This window comes from Panthera leo, chromosome C1 (genome assembly GCF_018350215.1).
Source record: "Panthera leo isolate Ple1 chromosome C1, P.leo_Ple1_pat1.1, whole genome shotgun sequence".
NCBI lineage: Eukaryota > Metazoa > Chordata > Mammalia > Carnivora > Felidae > Panthera > Panthera leo.
In genome coordinates this window covers 79,298,306-79,320,198 of record NC_056686.1, presented here as the reverse complement: position 1 = coordinate 79,320,198, position 21,893 = coordinate 79,298,306, and the positions used below count along the sequence as shown (strand labels likewise).

Here is a 21,893-nt window from a genome sequence, read left to right as displayed (position 1 = left end):
TTTACAGAGAAAATTGAGGTTATCCATCCAAAAGCCCCTCTTCTTTCCTCCCCTTTAATTTCCTTGCATTCACATTCTCTCTGTGCTTGATATCAACTCTTCCCTCCTGCCTCAAAGGAAGGAGCATTCTTTTGTGACTAACTCCTCCATTTCTATTTTTTATTCCATTCTTCAGTAGGGATTAGGCTCAGCTGCAAGTAACAGAAAATCTCCAGATGACAGTTTAAGTGATGAGTCACTAAGTTCTACACTAGAAACTAGTATTACACTGTATGTTAACTGGGATTTAAATAAAAACTTGAAAAAGAAAAAAAATAAAAACACAGGTATTTCTCTCAGGTGAAACAGATCTAGAAGTAGGCTGTTTAGGACTGAAATGGCAGCTCCATCAGTTGTCAGGGACTCACTTTTTCTTTCTCACTGCTCTGCCATCCCTAAAGTTTGGCTTTATCCTCATGGCACAAACTTGCTGCATGAAACCGGAGAATATAGCTTTCCAGGGAGAAAAATGAATTAAAGAAGGCAGGGAGGACCTCCTCTCTTTTCATATAGTCCCTATATGAAAAATCCCTACTTTTCATGTAGTCCCTAAATAACTACACAACCCTTAATTTGTATGTAATTGGCCAAAATTTAGCCACATTTGGCTGCAAGGGAAGCTACCGAAAGGACCTATTTAGCTAGATGGCAATGTGCCCACTTAAGTATGTTTTGTGACAGTAAGAGAAATTGGTTTTCTCTTATAAAACAGTATAGATTTGATGAGGCATTCATCCTTTCTCACTTCCAATATCCGTTTACCTACTTCAATCCTTTTCCATTCTCCTCAGATATATTCTAGGTCTCCATCCTTCATCCTAAAAGAAAATGAAACGCCTTTTGATTCTGGTCATTTCCTTCACTGCAACAAAAACAAAACAAAACAAAACGATCGCTCTCCTTTACAATTTACATTTCTTCTTTTCTGCTTATTTCCGATCACTAGTTACCATCCCACCTTTAGATCACACAGCTTCCTAACTAGTCTCCGTGTTTCTGAGACATTTAACAAATACATCTTTACCTCAAAGAGTCTTTCAATGTTATTACTATTTAACTGTACGAATAAGGGAAGGATGTTGAAAAAAAAAAAGGTATTATAAACAATGCAAATGATTCCTTCGGTCACACCCATGACTACATTAAGATCTTTAGAACTGCCAAATAAGAGGATGGATGAAGTTGGAAAGAAGATGCAATTTTCCAGTTTTGTGTGAAACTGGCACGGGGCCCTCGGTCACTGCGGGTTCCGCCGCCGCCACGAAGGTCACTCCCTGCAGAAGGCCGGTGGATCAGTCCTCCACAGCAAACACCGCAGCGAACGCTAGAAGCCGTGGCCTTGAGAATTTCTAGGTCCGTGGGCCGGAGACTGGCACGAGAGTCTCGCTAGTTCCGGAATCCTCGCGGGAAAGGCTAGCAAGTCGCTTCTTTGACGCACTTCCGGGGCGCCGGAACCGAGGTGGCCGCGAGCCGGGAAGATGGTGGTAACCAGGTCCGGACGGCCTCAGGCCACGATCCAAGCCACGTTGGCTGAAGACTCCCAGCAGAAGGTAGGGGTCGCAGCGTGCCGTCATTTCTGCCCGCCGCTTCGCAGAACGGTGCTTGGGTGGTAGGGCGGCGCGCAGGCCCGGCGGAGCAGCGTGAGGACGAGCGGCGGGAAGGGCCCGAGCCGGTCGCACGCTGCCTTGTTTCAGGCCCGTTGCCAAGCCCATAGCTACCTCTTCGGTCCTCGCTGTTATCTTTTAAGGCAGTCCTCAGCAGGGAACAGAGAGGTCAGGTAACTTGCTTCGGGCAGAACACCTCCGTAATGCAGGTGCACGGCTGCGGCCTTTTAACCTGTTAGCACTGTACGAAGGAGGATTAATTTCGGCAACCAAATACGAGTTGATGAGGGTGAAAAGAAGGTGACCGTTTTCACGTGGGGGAGCTGGTAATGGCCTCAGCACTTTCTTTCGGCGTGGGGGAGAGCTTCAGTGACGCCGCCTGGTGGCTGTTAGTGGCGCTAGTGGTCCGTTGGTCTGATTGTGCGGCCAAGGGAATGGAGCGTTAATTCCTTTAGGTACGTGAAGGTAAGGGACGCGACTGATTCCACTGGTGTGTGTGTGTGTGTGTTCCTAAACACATCTGTGCTCAGAGTTAGTATTTCCCTTCTTCTCTCTTCTCCTGTGTGTGTCGGAATGCAGGTCCACCAAGCATATTTGGCATTTGATAACTCAGTGCAGAAAATTTTCAATTACTTGTTTTGTCCCTAAAGTTAGATCTAGGTCTTGGGGAGGAGACTGAGGCAGGGTCCTCCAAATGTAGAGTCAGATCCAATGTGTTTTTTATTTTTACTTTCTAAAATCATGGGTACTCGTTGTTATGAGGAAGGGTCCTGCAAATGCAGGGGCAGATCCAGTATTTAAGTTGATTTTTTTTTTTTTCTTTAATTGTGGGTGGTGGTGGTGGTTGTCCTTGTATTAATCTCACTGGAGTTTTTTAGTGCCCTCTTAAAATTTGCTCCTGAGAGGAGTATTTCACTCGCTTTGCCCTAATTCCAGCCCTACCTAAATGACAGTGTATTTGTTCTGACTTCCAGAATTCTGCTAAAAGAATTCAGGCACATCCAAAAAGCAGGAAAGAATCTCCACCTGTTGACCCAACTACTGCTGAATCACAAACCACGAGGAAACAAAGTCCAGTCCCTAGAACTCCTAAAAGCAGAAAGAGGAAGAGTGGAACTACAGTCTCATTACCAGAGATAAACAAGCTGTATACTGATGGAGAGACCTCTGAGGCAGAGTCAGATTGTTCTTCTGTGTCTGAGCTCCAGGATCCCATCTTAAGAGTAACTAGGAGACGGCAGATCTTGGTTGCATGCACCCCGGTGTCTAGTGTTAGGAAAAGGCTGAAAATAACTCCAATAAATCAGTCTCATGCTGAAGAAGACGATGACTCTGAAGCTGAATCACATGTCTCAGGTATTTCTAGAATTGTGCCGCCCACATTAATAACTACAAGAACTAGAAGAAGTAAGGCTAAATCCCTAAGTGAGCCAAACCAAGAATTATATGCAGAAATTATTTCTGATGCTGAATCATCATACTCAGACATTTCTTCATTTTCTGAAGTTACAACTATGAGAACAACAAGAAGTATGCAGAAGAAATTACAGTCACAAACTGAGGAGAAATATACTAACGTTGTACCAGAAACTGAAAAGCAGATTATAAATTTGCCAACGAATTCAGAGGATTCAGATACCAGACAAACAGCTTGTTTACTTGCAAGATCTCTTTCTCAGATAAATAAGCCAAATTTCTATAGTAATGAAACTTATAAAGACTTTGATTCCTTCCACAGAAATTCAGGGGGAAAAAAAGCAGTGCAAAAACGTCAACATTCTAATCTAAGAGAGGAAAAACAGGCCAGTGTTGTACCTCTCAAAGAAGTAACAAAACAGAATTGTAAGAATTTAGATGAAGAATCCAAAGGAATGGTAGAGGAGGAGAAAGAAAGAAATGAGAAAAATTCTCAGTTGGAGAGCCTTTCTGAACCTCAGGACACTGACATTCAGCAGTTAGTTTCTCAGAGGCAGTCAACCCCCCAAAATAACAAAACTACATCAGAGTCCTCACATCTGAACTGTGAGGCTATAATGAAATCGTTAGCTCAGACATTTGCAGTGGTAGAAGTGGACAGATGGAATGAAGAGAGAAAGAACACCATAAAAACAAGTGACCTGACAGAATTTGGTGGTGGTAGTGATGAAGAAGAAGAGTGCACGGTCAAAGGTATCCATGAAGACATGAATGACGAAAGGGATATAGATTTTGAGAGCGAAACCAAACTGTTCAAGTCTGAGCTCAACACATCTCTGGATAAAGGTGATTCTGTTTTATTAGTGCTCAGCAGTGATGAGAGCCAGCAGTCTGAAAACAGTGAGAACGAAGAGGACACTGTGTGTTTTGTTGAAAATAATGGTCAAAAGGAGTCATTAAATGGAGACTCAGAAAATATGTCTTGTGACAACCCATTGTTTGTAATCGACACAACTCCCGGACTGAGTACTGATAAACATTTTTACCTGGATGAGGGAGACAAGGCAAGTGAGGTTGCCACTGAGGAAGAAGAGGGGGAAGAAGATGAAAAAAGTGAAGAACCATCAGACCTTGACAGAAATAAAGATGATGACTTTAGTGATGAAGACGACTTATTAAATAGCACAAAGTCTAAACTGTAAGTTTTACCTTTATTTTTAAAAGTAGGTTTTTGATACATACTTCAAGTGGCTAATTTACCATAAAAATATAAAAGAAATCAAGGGAATTGAGAAAATTACTGTCTCATGTTCTTCTTCTTTCTTTTAATGTTTGTTTATTTTTGAGAGAGAGCATGAGCGGGGAAGGGGGTGGGGGGGGGGGAGGATCTGAAGCAGGCTCTGCCCTAACAGCAGGGAGCCAGATGTGGGGCTCCAACTCACAGACTGTGAGATTATGACCTGAGCACAAGTCAGCCACTTACCGGACTGAGCCACCCAGGAGCCCCTGCCTCAGGTTCTTTATGAAAGAGCTCTTTTATCCCCCATTTCCCTGGTCTCTGTGTGTGCCTTTGTTAGTCGTATTTCTCCCACCAGTGACCTATTAGAAATCTATTAAAGATTTTCCTACATGATAGTTAAGAACAACATGAAAGGAAAGGAACTTTTTTTTTTTCTTTTCCTCCATGCGGATCATAGACAAGTTGAAAAATAGAGAAAAGCTGGAGGAAAAATAATCACCTATAATCTGTCACCCATTGAAAAGTACCAATGTTTGGGGCTATTTCTTTAGTTTCTTTTGTTTTCTCTTTTAAATTTGTTTTTCTAGGCACAGGTCCCTGGTGGCAGTGTATCCACTGGAAATACAGACATCCTTGGTAAGGGCCTATACATTAATGGATGCCCAGTCTTCACTCTAAACCAATGAAATAAACCTCTGAGGCTAGCCGCAGGCATATTTATTATTTTTTAAAGTCACTCTCCTCCAGGATAATTCTGATGTACCTTTAGGGTTGAGAATCACTGCCAAACCACTACAGTAGTGATTTCACTTTCCAGTAGAGATTGATCAAAGCTTTCAACTGCTGTTTATATGAATAATTAGGTAAGAAAGTAACTTTAAGTCCAAATGTATTTGCTTATAAACAGGACCTTTCAGTAATGTAAAAGTAGAAATTCTTATTACATAAATATAGCAGGAGCCCAGACCCAACTGTAGAAGATTCCGATTTGGTAGATCCTGGAATATGACTTCTATATTTTTAAAAACCTTCAGTGGGAAATACAGATACTCATTACTGTTTAAAACTCACTGATTTAGAAGCATTACCAAATGCCCTTAGTTACCCAGGAAAACGTTTTAAGTTTGGGTAACTTGGAAGTTCAAAACCTTTCTCATTGTTATTAGCGATGGCAGGTGTATATTTGTTAACTCACTGCCTGTGTATGAAGTTGAGCTAAACTGCCAGATGTATCTCTTCTTTTCTGTAATTCTTTTCTTTATAAAATTCCTTTATGAAGTACATTGGCATATTATGTGGTCTTAATCTTTAAGAAAATCTAGGAAATCAAAAAAACTTTTCATTCATTATTCATCCTAGAATGTTCTTCTAAATGGTTGTATTAGATTTAAAACATGTATTCAGTTTTTCAGAATCCATTGTAAAAGTAAGATTTTTCTTTTTTTTGTAGGGGGAGAGGTCATTGGCAATAAAGGAGAGAAAGAAAAAGGTGATTTTAAAAATACAGTTTCGGGGCACCTAGTGGCTCAGTCGGTTAAGCATCTGACTTCAGCTCAGGTCATGATCCTCACGGTTTGTTAGTTCGAGCCCCGCGTTGGGTTCTGTACTGACAGCACAGAGCCTGCTTGGGATTCTCTCTCTCCCTCTCTCTCTCTGCGACCCCCTCCCCCACTCACTCACACACTCTCTCAAAAAAAGTTTAAAAAAAAAAATAAAAATACAGTCTCAGTTGTTTCCATTTTTATTTGATTACTTGATCTTTAAGTGATTGTTTCTCTTTCAGTCTGAAGTTGACAAGCAGCAGCATAGACCCTGGTATGAGTATCAAGCAGTTGGGTGGTTTGTATATTAATTTCAATGCAGACAAACTACAGTCAAACAAGAGAACCCTAACACAGATCAAGGAGAAAAAGAAAGACACGGTAAGTTACACGGAGTGTCCTGTTGGTTTTCACAGAACTATGCAGTCACTTCTAGAAATTATTAGTCCTTGATAAGAGACTAATTTTCCTGCAGGAAAACCACATTAGCCTACTGTGCTCCTTTTCCCTCCCTCAAAGTCCTAGCTATAAAAGATGACATTTGAAAAATAATACAGGATCAGCATTCCTCTTCTTGCACCTACCAGTTATCCCAGGGGTTGTGTTTTCTTCTCTTTTCCTGCTATATTTTTAGTTCTTAACTGTCCTGGATGCTGTTGAGAATCTGAAAACTGGGTGCCCACTCCCCCCATCAGGAAAAATACATACCTGCATGTAGACCTAAAATTATACATATAATTGCAGAAGGAAATCCCAGGTAGGCAACCTCACCCAAACCCTCATCTTTCATCACAACCGTGCATGGCTTCCCCAAATCTGTATTTTCTAGCCTTGCTGTCCCTTCAGGTCTGTTGTGCCTGTTGTGTCTAAATCCTGTTGTGCCTGTGGACTCTTTATTCAGATTTGCTCAGGCATTCGACCTCACTAATAGCCCTCCTTCTCTTTCTGGCTGGAACCAGCTCCTTCTTCAGTATTCTCTGTGCTGGTTAATGATGCCAAAATCTCTTTTCCTTTTGCAGTCAATCACTGAGCCTAAAGGATGCCGCTTCTTACATCCTTGTCCTCTGTTCCCTCCTTTTCACCCCACTGTCATTGGCTAGTGCAGGGCTTTGTTTTTTCATCTAGACTACTGCAGTGGTCTCTTTATTCTTTTCTTCGAGCCACCCTCCATACTTGTGCTAGATTTCTCTTTTTAAAAATACAAATCTGGCTCGGTTGGAAGTTGTATATGTGGTATACCACTCTTGATCTCCATGTTGTGAGTACAAGCCCCATATTGGGTGTAGAGTTTACTTAAAAAAACACACAAACACAAATCTAACCATGAAATTCTCCTGTTTAAGTCCTTCAGTGGTTCTTCAAAACAAGGTGCTTCTGTTCCTTCAGCTGTGTTCACATGCTGTGTTTCCTGAACATGTTCTGCTCTTTCCAAAGCCAGTGCAGAGTTCATAGACCACTGCCTTTGGGAGACATTCTCCAACTCTAGTCTTTTCCACCATCTCTGTGCTTCTGCAACACCCAATATAGAGTTGACTCATTATTGATCATATAATGTAATTGTTACTTTCCTGTCTTTTGGGTTTATGTTTCTAAAACAGGATTCCTCAACCTCAGCAATACTGGTCTTTTGTGCTAGTAACTCTTTGTTGTAGGAAGGTGTCTGGTTCACTTTAGTATATGTAGCGGCATCCCTGGCCTCTACCCACTACTGGTCAGTGGCATCCACCCCCCAACCTCTCTCTACACACACACACACACACACACACACACACACACACACACACTCACTCACACTATAGTACTTGATACACAACAAGCTCCTAACAATCTGCTAAATAAATGTCATGCTCTCATTTCTGAGTGAAAGGAAAGTCTAGACTGCTACTCTACTATCCAGAAACTCCCACTCCTGAACCTGAATTGAGGATTTCTGAATTGATTAATTTCAAATATTATTGACCAAATTAATATTTCTGTGAACTATTTTGAGGGCTCAGGAGCAGTCTTCTTTAGTTCTTACACTATGGGAGAGGACTAATTACCCTGAAGCACTTTTTAGTAACATAAATAGTATTATGACAATATTTGTTTATCGTATGCAAACAAAAAATGCAGAAGAACCTCTGAAAAAGAACCCCCAAAAGTACAGGCATCTCCCACAGAAGACTTGTATATAACTAATAAATACACAAAAAGATGATCAACAGCAAATGGAAACAGCCATAAGGCACCACTAACGACACACAAAAACACCAAGTGTTGGTAGCAATGTAAAGAAAAAGGCACTGATTAACCGTTGGTAGGATTTAACCTTACTTGAATACAAGGCAATTTAGCAGTACCTGTCAAAACTTAGAATCTTACAGAAATAATCATATGTGTGTAGAGATGATGTTTATAGTGTTTAAGTGGGAAAAGGTTTGATGGACACTTAAATATTGGAAGAAAAATTATAGTGCGTAACAGCTATTAAAAAGTATGAAGTTGATCTATGTGTGAATTGATGTTAAAAGAGTGTCTGAGATATGTTGTTGAATTGTACAAAGCCGATTTATCGAGAGGATGATTTCGTTGATATAAAAAAGTGGGTGTTGTTTAATCAGATTTATATCACTGTACTTAATATCAACTCCTCAGATCAGAGGAAGCTGTTTTACCAACATCAAAAGAACTTACTAAAGGCTAGGGTTTTTTTGCTTGTTTTTTTCAGAGATTTCAAGAGCTGTTATGGGATTTTTCTTGTTGACTTTATTTTCCAGTTTGGTGCAAGTGGCTGTTTGCAAATCCATGAAAACAAGTTAGACAAATTAATGTAAATCTGATGTGTGCTGATTTAGTTTAGAAAAAGAAATTTAAGATGAAGTTTCCTAAAATAATCCTTCAGTTTGCTTTCTAAAGCATTTTTATTGTAATAGAATTTACAAACTTAAGGACTGAAACAACTTTGCAGTAGTATGGTTGTATATAAAGAGGGCTAATATATTTGGAGTAGTCTTCAGTGTGGGAGATGTTTTGCTTAGAAGGTAAAAGATGTTGGAAAAGATTATATGATATTCTGATATTTTTAAAACCAATTTAATATTTTTGCAGCTTTTGCAGAAAACCATCATTACTCCTGATTTTGAAAAAAACTACTGTGTCCCACCGTATAGTGAATCAAAGTATCAACTTCAGAAAAAACGCAGAGTAAGTATAGTGGCTCTCATTATTTAGAATGTTTAGGTGCGTTTGACTATATATATTCAGCTTATACACCATGGTTGTGTAACTTAAAGATATGTATTTTTGGGGCACCTGGCTGGCTCAGTCAGTAAAGCACGTGACTCTTGATCTCAGGGTTGTGAGTTCTAGCCCCATAATGGGTGTAGAGATTATGTAAGAAAAATAAAATCTTAAAAAAAAAATGTATTTGCAAAGAAAGTTGTCACAAAAATTTAAGGGCCCATAAAATACAGTTTCATAAACACGTTTTATATAGATTTTCACTTGGTGAAAATCTTTTTTTCCCCTTCCTTAGACAGCCAGCATATAAGGTTACTGTCCACACCTCTTGGTTTATAGGTACTGTTCACAAAGAGTTAAGAGCTCTGTTGTAAGCTGTCGTAGGGAACTTAATGTAAAAAAAAACCCAGGTCTCTGTAGTCTGCCCACTGAGAGGGTAGGAAACTATTTACTTTTAATTTTTTTCAAGTTTATATTAGAGAAAGAGAGAGAGAGTGCACAAACAGAGGGGAGGTGCAGAGAGAGATGGAGACAATCTGAAGCAGGTATCCGAGCTGTCAGCGCAGAGCTCGACACAGGGCTTAAACTCACAAGCCGTGAGATCATGACCTGAGGTGAAATCAGATGCTCAACCGACTAAGCCACCCAGGCACCCCTAACAAACTAGTTTCTTTTGTAAAAATACGGGATTGTTTCCATCTGCCATTTCAACTAATAAGGGTAAAGTTATCAAGGGAGCTTGAAGGAAATTTGAGGCTGTTCCCTGGTAATGTCTCAGCACTAAGATGGAGCATTACGGGCATGTGGTAGACACTCCATAATGTTGTATGAATGAAAAATAAAATTAGGTAAATAACTTGCTGGGAGTTTCTCAAAGAATAGAATCCTTTTTTTTTTTTTTTTTTTTAATTTTAGAAATAACATAAATTTCTGGACTGGTCAGACTAAGTGACTTTGAGTCACCTGGGTGACTGAATAAAAATGTTAATGTTAACATACAAGCTCCAGAAGTGAAAATGTTTTTATACACTATCTCTTGTGTAGGCCAGATTACAGAATAAAGATTAAAGGTGTGGGTTATTCTCCGGCAAATCAGCAATTCTTACTAAGACACAAAATAAATTTTAAGGAACCCTCATTTATGAAACTGATAATACTGTGCCTAATTTACCAAAGTAAACACTTGTGATTCAGTTTCTTTTATGAAAGGTGAATCTGAGGACTAATATATTCTGTAAAGTAACCTCTTTTGTTTTTAATTCATGAAATTCTCTATATATAATTTTGGAGGGAATGAGGTATAGTTTATACACTGCTTATTAAGGTCAGAATTTTCAGTTTAATTGTTCTTGAAATCTGAATTTCAGAAAGAACGACAAAAATCAGCAGGTGATGGCTGGTTTGGTATGAAAGCTCCAGAATTGACAGATGAACTTAAAAATGATCTCAAAGCACTGAAGATGAGAGCTAGCATGGACCCAAAAAGGTTTTACAAGAAAAATGATAGGGATGGCTTCCCCAAGTACTTCCAGGTATGAAACAACAATGGTGGTGGTGATGTTCTGTGGATTTTAGTTTGGAGAGCACTATAGTGTTCTTTCTGTTTACTCTTAACACAGATGAATATTTATGACGCACATCTGCTTAGGCTGTGTAATAATGGCCGGAACCCAGTTGGCCACCAACTTGTAATGGCGTTCTCTATAGAGAGAAGGTGTTGCAAATGGTAACTAAGTTGCCAGGTCATACCTCTAAAAGTTACGGAACCTCTAAGTTGGGTGTATCGTGTATAAATAATATTAGCCTAAACAGCAAGAATCCTTACAAGATGGAGGAGGACATAGAGAATCATTTGCACCAAACTCCACTTCTCCAGGTAGAGGGTCATCTCCAGGCAAATGCTGAAAATAAGTTAAAAGTTGGTTTTCAAAGTGTTTGCAGATGAAAATCCAGTTGATTCACCCTCTGGTAGCTGTCAACTTTATTCTGTTCTTGTTGATTACCTTACTTGTCAGTCATCTGAATTACTATAGTAGTCCTTCTCCTCCAGGTCTGCTCTCCCTTATAGTCTATCCTTTACATTGTAGCCAGTCATCTATTCTTTACAAAAAAAAAAAGGCAGTCTGCTCATGATACACCTCTGCTCAGTGATATCACAGGTATCATGCAATGGTACCTTCGATGTTTCTTTATGACATAGAGGGTAGAGTCTATACAGTCTGCACTCCAACTGGCTAACTAGCCCTTCTTTTGTCACATAGCCCTCTTAAGCTTCAACACACTCAGCCACTGTCTTTTCAGAATATACACAGACTGGTCTTGGCATTCCGACTTTGCATGATGTACTTAGCTCTGCTATGTTTGCTTGGTGAAATTTTGCCCATACGAATCTAAGCTAAAATGTCATCCTTGTGAAACGCTGACTTACTTTAGGTGGAAGTGGTCACTTATCTTTTCATGGCATCTGCAGTGTTTTGTTCAGCATAATATGTTATGCTTTAATCTTTTAGTTACCTGTCTATGGATTTTCCTTAAGACTGTGGGCTCTTTGCTGGCAGGAGCCAGATGTTGTCTTTGTTTCCCAAACACTTAGCACAGTATTTGGCACATAGTAGACACTGTAAGTTTTACTTGGTTGAATGTATGAACAGAGTGGTTACTAAGAAGGTAGCATTTATGATAACGTATGAGATCAAATAAGCGTGTAGTAGAATTTATGTGTCAGTTATATTGAGAAACTAAAACGTAAAAGAATTTAAATTCTCTGTGCCACTTTTCTAGTTACACTGTTCATCAAGAGTTTGCTGTACTGCCTAGCACTAAATTACATAAAAGGATTTTTGACTTTACTATAAATTCTATTGAAATGTCATTAGTAGGACTCAATGCCAATTGAATAAGTGACTTCTTTTTGCTTTAAAAAAATGGCAAAACTAACTTTAATATCAGTTCAATTTAAGTTGGGTTTTCCTTTCCTTTCTATAAATACAGTTTGTTAGAGCTACCCTGAAATATGAAGGCAACTTAGCATTCAAGTATTACATGACTTGTTTCAATCATTTGCTCATAGATTGGAACCATTGTTGACAATCCAGCTGACTTCTACCATTCCCGAATTCCCAAAAAACAAAGGAAGAGAACTATTGTGGAAGAACTGCTGGCTGATTCTGAGTTCAGAAGGTAAAGGAATTTATGTTTCATTTTGAATTACATATGCTTTCCTTTCGAACATACATAAACTTTTAAATTTCAGGTAATTTTTAAATGCTTTAGCATGGCAGCACTATTTACATTTTGGATGAGATAACTGTTTATTAGGGGGAACTGTCCTGTGCATTATAGAATGTTTAACAGCATCCCTGGTGTCTGCCCACTATAAGCCAGTAGCACTCCATTCCCAATATGTGACAGAAATGACTACTGACATTTTCAGATGTCCCCTGTGGGGCATAAGCAGTTTCCAGTTTAGAACTACTGCTTTACATGGAAGCTCGTAAATATTTGACTGGCTAGAGGAGACTGAACCTGTGAAGGAGACTGGGCAAGAATGGCCAACAGACATTAAGACAACCAGGATGGCATAGTGTCATAGCAGGCAGGAAAGAGAGTGTTACAAGCAGATATAAACTGGAGGGAATGGTTAACAGGAATAAATGCTGCAGAGAGATCAAATAAGAACTAAAAACTTCCTTTGGATTTACGTGGGGGTCACAGCATTCTTGCCAGGAGTTTTAGGGGAGTGATGGGGAGGAAACTGGATTGGAGAGAGTTGGAGACATGGAGACAGTTCTTTGAAGTTTGTGAAGTGGAAGTGGAGTTGGAGGATTTTTTTAAGATGGGAGCAATTGGGAGTATGTTTAAATGTCCTTAAAGCAGCTATGTGTGTATTCTAGGAGATTTAAAAGCATACCTCATACAGAAACCCGTGTTGAACTTCCAGATTGGTTTAATAGCAAAAGCGAAAAGGTCTGTCAAAGGGTTTTAAAAACTTTGTCAGCATGGAAAACAAATTTAACCCAAGTGTAACATAACCTAATTAGTCTGGGTAATGGTAAAAATTTTAGAAATAAGCAATGCTCTTTTCTCACTACTCTCTCCTTGGGAGTTTCATCCCCCATAGGGCGTCAGTTATAATTTATATACTGCTGGCTTCCAAATGTATTATGTGTAGTCCGGATCTCTCCTGAGTCCATACCCACATAGCCATCTGCTGCCTCAGGAGCATCCAGTGGATATCTCACAAGCACCTCTAAGGGCTAACTTGGTCTTTCCTGACCCCACCCTTGCAATACAGTCTGATCCTTTCCCAGTGCTCTGTACCTCATGACTGAACAGCATCACCATCCATCCGTTAGCACTTCCTTTAATCCCACATTCAGACTGTCTCTCCTGTTCTATCTCAAGCCTGTCATTTTCTCTCCATCCCCACAGAGGTGTGGTGCAAGCTGATTCTTTGCTTACTAAGTGTGATCCATATGTTCTGGTTAAAAATTGGCCTGTATTTTGTAATCTCGATGCCAGCAATCTCAGAAATCACAGCAGTGTTGATAGTGCTTTCACTAAAAAGTAATAGCATGAGGAAGATGGCAGTAAACTAGAAATTTCGTAGAATGAAACTCATAAAATTGCAGGTTACAGGTAGTCTTACAGTTCATTGTTCCTATACTTCAGTCACTGAGTACCATTTTCATGTTTGCATCATCTGTATGTTGCCTGCTTTTATTTTAAAGGGAAACTTGAGGGGCCCCTGGGTGCACAGTCGGTTAAGCATCCAGCTCTTGACTTTGGCTCAGGTCATGATCTCACGGTTCATGAAAGCCCCACATCAGGCTCTGCGCTGACACTGGCACCTGCTTAGGATTTTCTTTCTGCCCCTCCCCTGCTGGCATGCGCTCACTCGCGCGCTCTCTCTCTCTCTCTCAGAATAAATAAACTTAAAAATTTTTAAGAAAAAAATAAAAGGGAACTTTATATTGCCTACTATAAATGGGTTAGTTGGCTTATAATTTTTGTAATGTACCTGAAGATAAATACATTGCTTTAGGTGAATATTGTCTATCACCTAAATTTATGTATCACACTATGTGAAACACTCTACTAGCCCATGGAATGTTTTAATTCTTTCTACAACATTCTCCTTAAGAGGTTTCTGGCCTCTGAATTACTTTAGGATAGGGAACTTAACATTTTTTTTAAAAAAATTTTTTTTTCAACGTTTTTTATTTATTTTTGGGACAGAGAGAGACAGAGCATGAACAGGGGAGGGGCAGAGAGAGAGGGAGACACAGAATCGGAAACAGGCTCCAGGCTCCGAGCCATCAGCCCAGAGCCTGACGCGGGGCTCGAACTCACAGACCGCGAGATCGTGACCTGGCTGAAGTCGGACGCTTAACCGACTGCGCCACCCAGGCGCCCCGGGAACTTAACATTTTTAATGTGTCATATGTTCCATTAGTAGGAATGTCTTGGAACAGAAGAAGTAAGTGTGATATACAGAAGGAAATGTGATTTTCAGCGTTGTATGTGGTTTTTGGTTTTGTTGAGGTATAGTTGATATACAGTGTTTTATTAGTTTCAGGTGTACAATGTAGTGATTTGACAATTCTGTACATTACAAAATGCTCATCACTATAAGGGTAGTTATCATCTCACCATATATTTTTGTAATTTTGACTATATTCTCTGCTGTGCTTTCCATCTCCATGACTTATTTTACAACTGGAAGTCTGTGCCTCTTTATCCTCTTTACCTACTTCACCCATTCCCCCACCAGCCTCCCTTTGGCAACCATCAGTTTATTATCTGTCTCTCTCTCTGAGGAACCCCCATACTGTTTTCCATAGTGGTTGCACCAAATTACATCCCACCAACCAAGCCCAAGGGTTCCCTTTTCTCTATATCCTCACCAACACTTGTTACTTCTTTTTGATAATAGCCATTCTGACTAGTATTTGAGAGTCTGTTTTTTGTTTGTTAGATTGCACATATAAGTGAAATCCTACAGTGTTCGTCTTTCTCTTTGACTTATTTCATTCAGCATAATATCCTCTAGGTCTATCCATGTTGTCATGAATGGCAAGATTTCATTCGTTTATGTAGCTCAGTAATATTCCATTATGTGTCTGTGTGTCTGTGTCTAACACCATCTTTATTCATCATCTGTTCTTGGAACACTTGGGTTGCTTCCATATCTTGGCTATTGTAAATAATGTTGCAATAAACACGGGGGGGGGGGGTACATATATCTTTCCAAGTTTGAGGTTTTGTTTTATTTGGGTAAATACCCGCTAGTGGAATTACTGAGTCATATGGTATTTCTATTTTAAATGTTTTGAGGTACCTCCATGGTGTTCTCAACAGGGTTGCACCAATTTCTATTCCTACCAACAGTGCACGAAGGTTCCCTTTTCTCCAAATCCTTGCCAACATTTGTTGCTTCTTGTATTTTTGATACTAGCCAATCTGACTGGTATGATATGATGTCTCACTGTGGTTTTGATTTGATTTTGCCTGGTAATTAGTGATGTTGAGCATCTTTTCATGTGCATTGCCCTTCTGTATGTCTTCTTTGGGAGAATGTTATGGTCCCTTTGCCCATTTTTTAATCAGATTGGTTTTTTTTGGTCTGAATTGTGGAAGTTACGTATTTTGAATTCTAACTCCTTATCAGATACCATTTCCACATAAATCTTCCATTCAGTAGGTTGTCTCTTTTTGTTTTGTTGGTTTCCTTTGCTTTGCAAAAGTTTTTTATTTGGGTGTAGTCCCACTTGTTTATTTTTGCTTTTGTTTTCCCTTGCCTGAGAAGACCTATCCATAAATATGTTGCTAAGACTTATGTCCTAAAGTATTACTGTCTATGTTTTCTTCTAGGAGTTTTATGGTTATAGGTCTCATGTTTAGTTCTTTAATCCATTTTGAGTTTATTTTTGTGTATGGAATAACAAAGTGGACTAGTTTCATTCTTTTGCATGTAGCTATCCAGGTTTCCCAATTATTAAAAAGACTTTTTCTCCATTGTATATTCTTGCCTCCTTTGTCCTAGATTAACTGACCGTGTAAGTGTGTGTTTATTTTCTGGGTTCCCTATTCTCTTCCATTGATCTCTGTGTCTGTTTTTGTGCCAGTACCTTACTGTTTTGATTACTATAGCTTTGTAGTATATCTTGAAATCTGGGATTATGATACCTCCAGCTTTGTTCTTCTTTCTAAAGATAGCCTTGGCTATTTGATGTCTTTTGTGGTTCCATACAAATTCTAGGTTTATTTGTTCTAGCTCTTCAAGAAATGCTGTTGGTATTTTAACAGGGATTGTACTGATTCTGTATATTATGTTGGGTGCTATGGACATTTTACAAATATTAATTCTTCCAGTACATGAGTGTGATACATCTTTCCATTTGTGTTGTCTTCAGTTTTTTTCATCAGTGTCTTAAAGCTTTCAGCATATAGGTCGTTTCAGTCTCCTTGGTTACATTTATTCCTAGGTATTTTCTTTCTGGTACAATTGTAAATGGTATTGTTTTCTTCTCTTTTTGCTACTTCATTATTTGTGTTCAGAAATGCAACTTCCATATTAATTTTGTATTCTACAGCTTTACTGAATTTATTTATTCTGATTATTTTTTGTTAGTGTCTTTGTTAGTGTTTTGTTAGTGTTTTGTTAGTATCTAGGGTTAAACACTTTGTTAGTGTCTAGGGTTTTCTATATGTATGTCAGTTCATCTAAGTAGTGACAGTTTTACTTTTTCCTTACCAATTTGGATACCTTGTATTTCTTTTCTGTAATTGCTGCAGCTAGGACTTCTGGTACTATATTAAATAAAACTAGTGAGAGTGGACATCCTTGTTTTTTTCCTAATCTTAGAAGGAAAGCTCTTAAAGTTTTTCTCCATTGAGTATGATGTTAGTTGTGAGTTTTTCATATATGGCCTTTATTTTGTTGAGGTAGGTTTCCTCTAAACCCACTTTGTTGAGAGTTTTTAAATCATAAATGGATGTTGTATTTGGTCACCTACTGAGATGATCATGTGGTTTTTATCCTTTTTCCTACTAATGCACCACATTGATTTGCAAATATTGTACTGCCCTTGAATCTGAGGATTAAATCCCATTTGATGGTGGTAAATGATTTCTTTTAACATTGTTGGATTTGGTTTGCTAATATTTTGTTGAGGATTTTTACATTTCTGTTCATGAGGCATATAGTGTTTTGGGTTTTTTTTTGTTTTTGTGGTGTCTTTGTCTGGCTTCAGTATCAGGAAAATGCCTTACAGATTGAATTTGGAAGTTTTTCCTTCCTTTTCTATTTTTTGGAATAGTTTGAGAAGAATAGATGTTAACTGTTCTTTAAATGTTTGATAGTATTCAGCTGTGAATCCATCTGATCTTGAACTTTGTTGAGAGTCTGGAGTACTGTTTCAGTTTTGTTACTAGTAATAGGTCTGTTCAAATTTCCTATTTCTGATTCAGTTATGGAAGATTTTATGTTTCTAGCAGTTTATCTTTTTTTTTTTTTTTTGGTTGTCCACAATTTGTTGGCATATACTTTTTTTATTTTAGTATTCTCTTATAATTCTTTGTATTTCTGTGGTATCTATTAATTCTCCTTCATTTCTGATTTTGAGTTCTCTTTTCTTGACGAGTCTAGCTTTTTTGTTTTTTTAGTCTCTGTTTCATTTATTTCCATTCTGATCTTTATTTCCATCCTACTAACTTTGGTCTTCGTTTGTTCTTTCCTAGTTCCCATAGGTGTAAGGTTACATTGTTTGAAGTATTTTTCTTGAGGTAGGCCTTTATCACAATAAAGTTCCCTCATAACTGCTTTTGCTGTGTCCCAAAGATTTTTGACCATTTTCATTTTTTATTTGTCTTCATGTATTTTTTTCCTCTTTGATTTCTTCATTGACCCATTGGTTGTTTAGTAGCATGTTGTTTAGCTTCCATGTGTTTGTTTTCTTATAATTCATTTTGTTTCACATCATTATCTTTAGAAAAGATGCTTGGTAAGATTTCAGTCGTAAATTTATTGAGACTTGTTTTATGAGCTAGCACATGACCTATCCTGGAGAATGTTCCATGTGGACTTGAAAAGAATGTGTATTCATGGGGCGCCTAGGTGGCTTAGTCAGTTGAGTGTCTGATTTCAGCCTAGGTCATGATCTCATGGTCTGTGAGTTCAAGCCCCGCATCGGTCTCTGAGCTAACAGCTCAGAGCCTGGAGCCTGCTTCTGATTCTGTGTCTCCCTCACTTTCTGACCCTCCCCCACTCATGCTCTGTCTGTCTCTCTCTCTCTCTCTCTCTCTCTCTTCCTCAAAAATAAGTGAACATTAAAAAGTAAATAAAGAAAAGCATTTCAATAAATTACGTATTAAAAAAAAAGAAAGGAATGTGTATTCTGTTGTTCCTGGGATGGACCGTTCTGTTAGGTCCATCTGATCCAGCGTGTTGTTTAAAGCCATTGTTTTCTCCTTGATTTTCTATCTGGATGATCTATCTGTTGGTGTAAATGGGGTGTTAAAGTTCCCTACAATTATTGTATTACTGTCAGTTTCTCCCTTTATGTCTGTTAGTTTTTGCTTTATCTATTTAGGGGCTTCTATATTGAATGCATAGAAATTACAATAGTTATATCCTGTTGTTCGATCCCTTTATTATATAATGCCATTCTGTGTCTCTTGCAACAGCCTTTTTAGTCTATTTCATCTGATACAAGTATTGCTACCCTGCCCCCCCACCCCCACCCCACTTCATTTGCATGGAATATCTCTTTCCATTCCTTCACTTTCAGGCTGAAGTGAGTCTCTTGTAGGCAGTATATAGAGGAGTCTTCTTTTTTTATTCAGTCATTCACCCTGTGTCTTTTGATTGGAACATTGAGGCCGTTTACATTTAAAGTAATTGCTGATAGGTTGTAATTATTTCCATTTTAATTGTTTGCTGGTTGTTTTTATAGTTTTTCTCTGATCTTTCTTCTCTTGCTCTCTTCCCTTATGGTTTGATGGCTTTCTTTAGTATTATGCTTGGATTCCTTTCTCTTCATTTTTTGTGTATCTGTTACGGTTTTAGATTTGTGGTCATCATTGGATTCATAGGTAACATCCCATGTGTACAGCAGTCTATATTACTTTAATGTCACTGAAGTTTGAACACATTTGATTTTGTTTCATTTTTAATGTAATCTTACATTTGTTAGAATGTGTGTAAATTGTGGTGCTGACTTCTTGTGGGATTGAGTGAGTTGTAATATTGTAATGGGCTTCAATAGCTTCTGTTTTATTTTTTAAATGTTTATTTTTGAGAGAGCCTGTGCACAGGGGAGGGGCAGAGAGAGAGGGAGACCGAGAATCCCAAGCAGGCTCCACTCTGTCAGCACAGAGCCAGACACGGGGCTCCAACTCCCAACTCATGAACCATGAGATCATGACCTGATCCAAAACCAAGAGTCACACATCCAACTGAGTCACCCAGGTCCCCTCCCCTCTGCTTTTCTTAAAACTGTTAAATAGCTTCTGTTTTAAAGAGAGTATTAGCTAATCCTCAGCTTTAGTAATAACAGATTTATGTAACAGTGAAAGTGGTCTAGAACTTTCTGGCTAATTTTACAGGTTAGAGAATTTTTACTTTTTCCTAATTAACTGTACTGATAAGCCCTTCTTTTGAACTTTTGTGTACTACATTTTATTAATATTTGACATAATGGCAATTAAAATTAAGAAACTTTAAAAATGTTTATTAATTCCTTTTAAAATAATATCCCATTACACATTAACAAAAACAAATATTTTCATGAACAAAACAAAAATAATTTAGTGCAGATCTCTTTAATGTCTGGCTTAAAGATAGATAGGGCCTCATATCTGCTTCTGCATTAGTCTATTTTTACATTTTCACCCTACAAAAAATGTTTAAAGCATTTGATACCATCTGATAACTGGATATAGTGCATGGGTGTCCAGTGGTTGAAAGTTTTCAAAAGCCCTCCCTTACAGTTGCCATTTTTTCCTCAATGGACTGCAGGCTCTATGAGGGTAGGGAATGTGGCTGTCTTGTTCACTGCTCAGTCTCCCAGCTCCAGGTACAGCTTCACATGGTGCAACTTAGTACAAATGTGATTAAACAGTGATAATGCAAAAAATGTTTTGAGGGTTAGAAGTTATACAGCCACCATTACATTAACTTCTAATGTCATACTTTAGAACTTAAAGGTTTGGTTTTCTTTTTAGATATAACCGAAGGAAGTACTCAGAGATCATGGCTGAAAAAGCAGCAAATGCAGCAGGAAAGAAGTTTCGAAAGAAGAAGAAATTTCGCAATTGAGATTCACCGAGCAAGCCACGTATTTTACATCTCTTTGTTTACTCAAGATGTTTTTGAGAACTAACATCATCACACAAATTAATATAGAATGGCCCTGTCTGAAAGAAGTTGACTTGAGGGAGAATCAATCACATACCCCTTGGGATAAAAACAAGCGTGTCTACAAAAGACCCACCCATCCTTAGACCCTTTGAGGGAGAAAAAGGAAAACATCAACCATTTTAAGATGATTAACATTTTTGTAAAGTTTTCGACACTTAGTTATTTAAAGAAAATTGAATTAAAAAACATTTAGAAAGTATAAAGTTTGTTAACATATACAAAAACTTTAAAATTCTATAATAAAGCTAAACAATACCGTGATTCACACGTAGGGGTGTGGGGGGCGGGGGGTGGAGATGGTAGACAGGAAATGCCCATTTCCAAGTTTAGGTCCAGAAAATTGGTGAAGCTACAGTTGTTTCAAGTATAAAAGGCATAGTTGGAACCAAAGTATTTTTGGAGCAGTATGACTGAAAAGCTAAATGAAATTATAAAAAAGTCTTAAAAAGGTAACAAAGACTTCCCAGAAAGTTTGGGTTAAAGGTAGAAGACACAGGAGAACTGTTTTCTTTCCCTAGCAACTAAAACGGGAAGAAAGATTAATTTTATCTAGATTGAGTGTTGTGTTTCAGGTGAACTAGGATTAAATCAGTATAATTTTAATTTGGCCAGGAATAATTTTAAAGTGGTTGCGTTTATCTCCTTCTCCAATGGCAGAAGTATGCATCCTGGCTAACCTACTTGTGGTACCCAAGGCGTGTTGGCCATTTCTTATAATGCTTCTTCGTGGGTTCTTCCCTTTAATGTCATCATTTATGGAACCTCTTATTTTTCCAGCAAACTGCTTCCTTGGGATTTCAGTAAATATAAAATCTCGTATTTTGTGTTTATTGCTTGGGATCATAACCAACCTAGTATTAGAACTGACAGTGGCATTCATAGGTGGAGTTAGGCAAGTATCTGCATCTGTTCTCTTTTACAGAAAAATTTTTATTCCAAGAATATTAAGTTTTGCTTCCCACTGGGTAAAATAAGGACCCCACTATGAGAGCATTGAATAATCAAAACAGGAAGTAAGTTAGTTTAACCTTCGCAGATTCTTCCAGGAGTCGCTGTTCTCAGAACATTACTTCAACTCATGCTACTATGCTGTAAGAAGATTCAAAATTGTTATAATCATTCAGTATGATGTCTCTGTGCACAGAAGGTTGAGGACTTACCCAGCTTTTCTCAGCGTCATGGTGGATATCAACTTCTTATCTACTGTATGATTTTCGTTATGGTTTCTGACTCATGAATGCCATGATGGGTTGAATATTTGGTATTTGAAAACTGCAGCTATGACAAATATTTGTGATGTCCAGTGCATATTACAAGGAAAACAAGATTAGTGACCTCTGATCTTTGCCACACAAAAAAAGCATTCGAGCTCTCTAGGTTAGGAGGCAGTGGTGAGGAAAGAGAATTGA

At 38.4% G+C, this 21,893-nt stretch overlaps 1 protein-coding gene and 1 long non-coding RNA gene across 3 annotated transcripts; one reads left to right on the top strand and one right to left on the bottom strand.

Annotated features, from left to right (window-relative positions):
* The first annotated feature begins 1,493 nt into the window (after positions 1–1,493).
* Positions 1,494–20,646, top strand: DNTTIP2 (deoxynucleotidyltransferase terminal interacting protein 2). Of its 2 annotated transcripts, XM_042952909.1 has the most exons (7): positions 1,494–1,589; positions 2,618–4,257; positions 6,083–6,221; positions 8,931–9,026; positions 10,430–10,594; positions 12,133–12,242; positions 20,289–20,646. In XM_042952909.1, the coding sequence occupies exons 1-7, from the start codon at positions 1,518–1,520 to the stop codon at positions 20,380–20,382; spliced, it is 2,316 nt and encodes a 771-aa protein (XP_042808843.1). In that variant the 5' UTR covers positions 1,494–1,517; the 3' UTR covers positions 20,383–20,646. The 2 variants fall into 2 exon arrangements, 1 of the variants encoding a protein (XP_042808843.1); XR_006206372.1 differs by lacking the exons at positions 10,430–10,594; positions 12,133–12,242; positions 20,289–20,646 and adding exons at positions 4,887–4,935; positions 5,750–5,788.
* Positions 6,058–10,839, bottom strand: LOC122228054. The gene is made up of 3 exons (XR_006206373.1): positions 10,812–10,839; positions 7,163–7,349; positions 6,058–6,188 (listed from the first exon to the last, which is right to left on the bottom strand). It is a non-coding gene; the product is annotated as an uncharacterized LOC122228054 (long non-coding RNA).
* Positions 20,647–21,893: the final 1,247 nt, after the last annotated feature.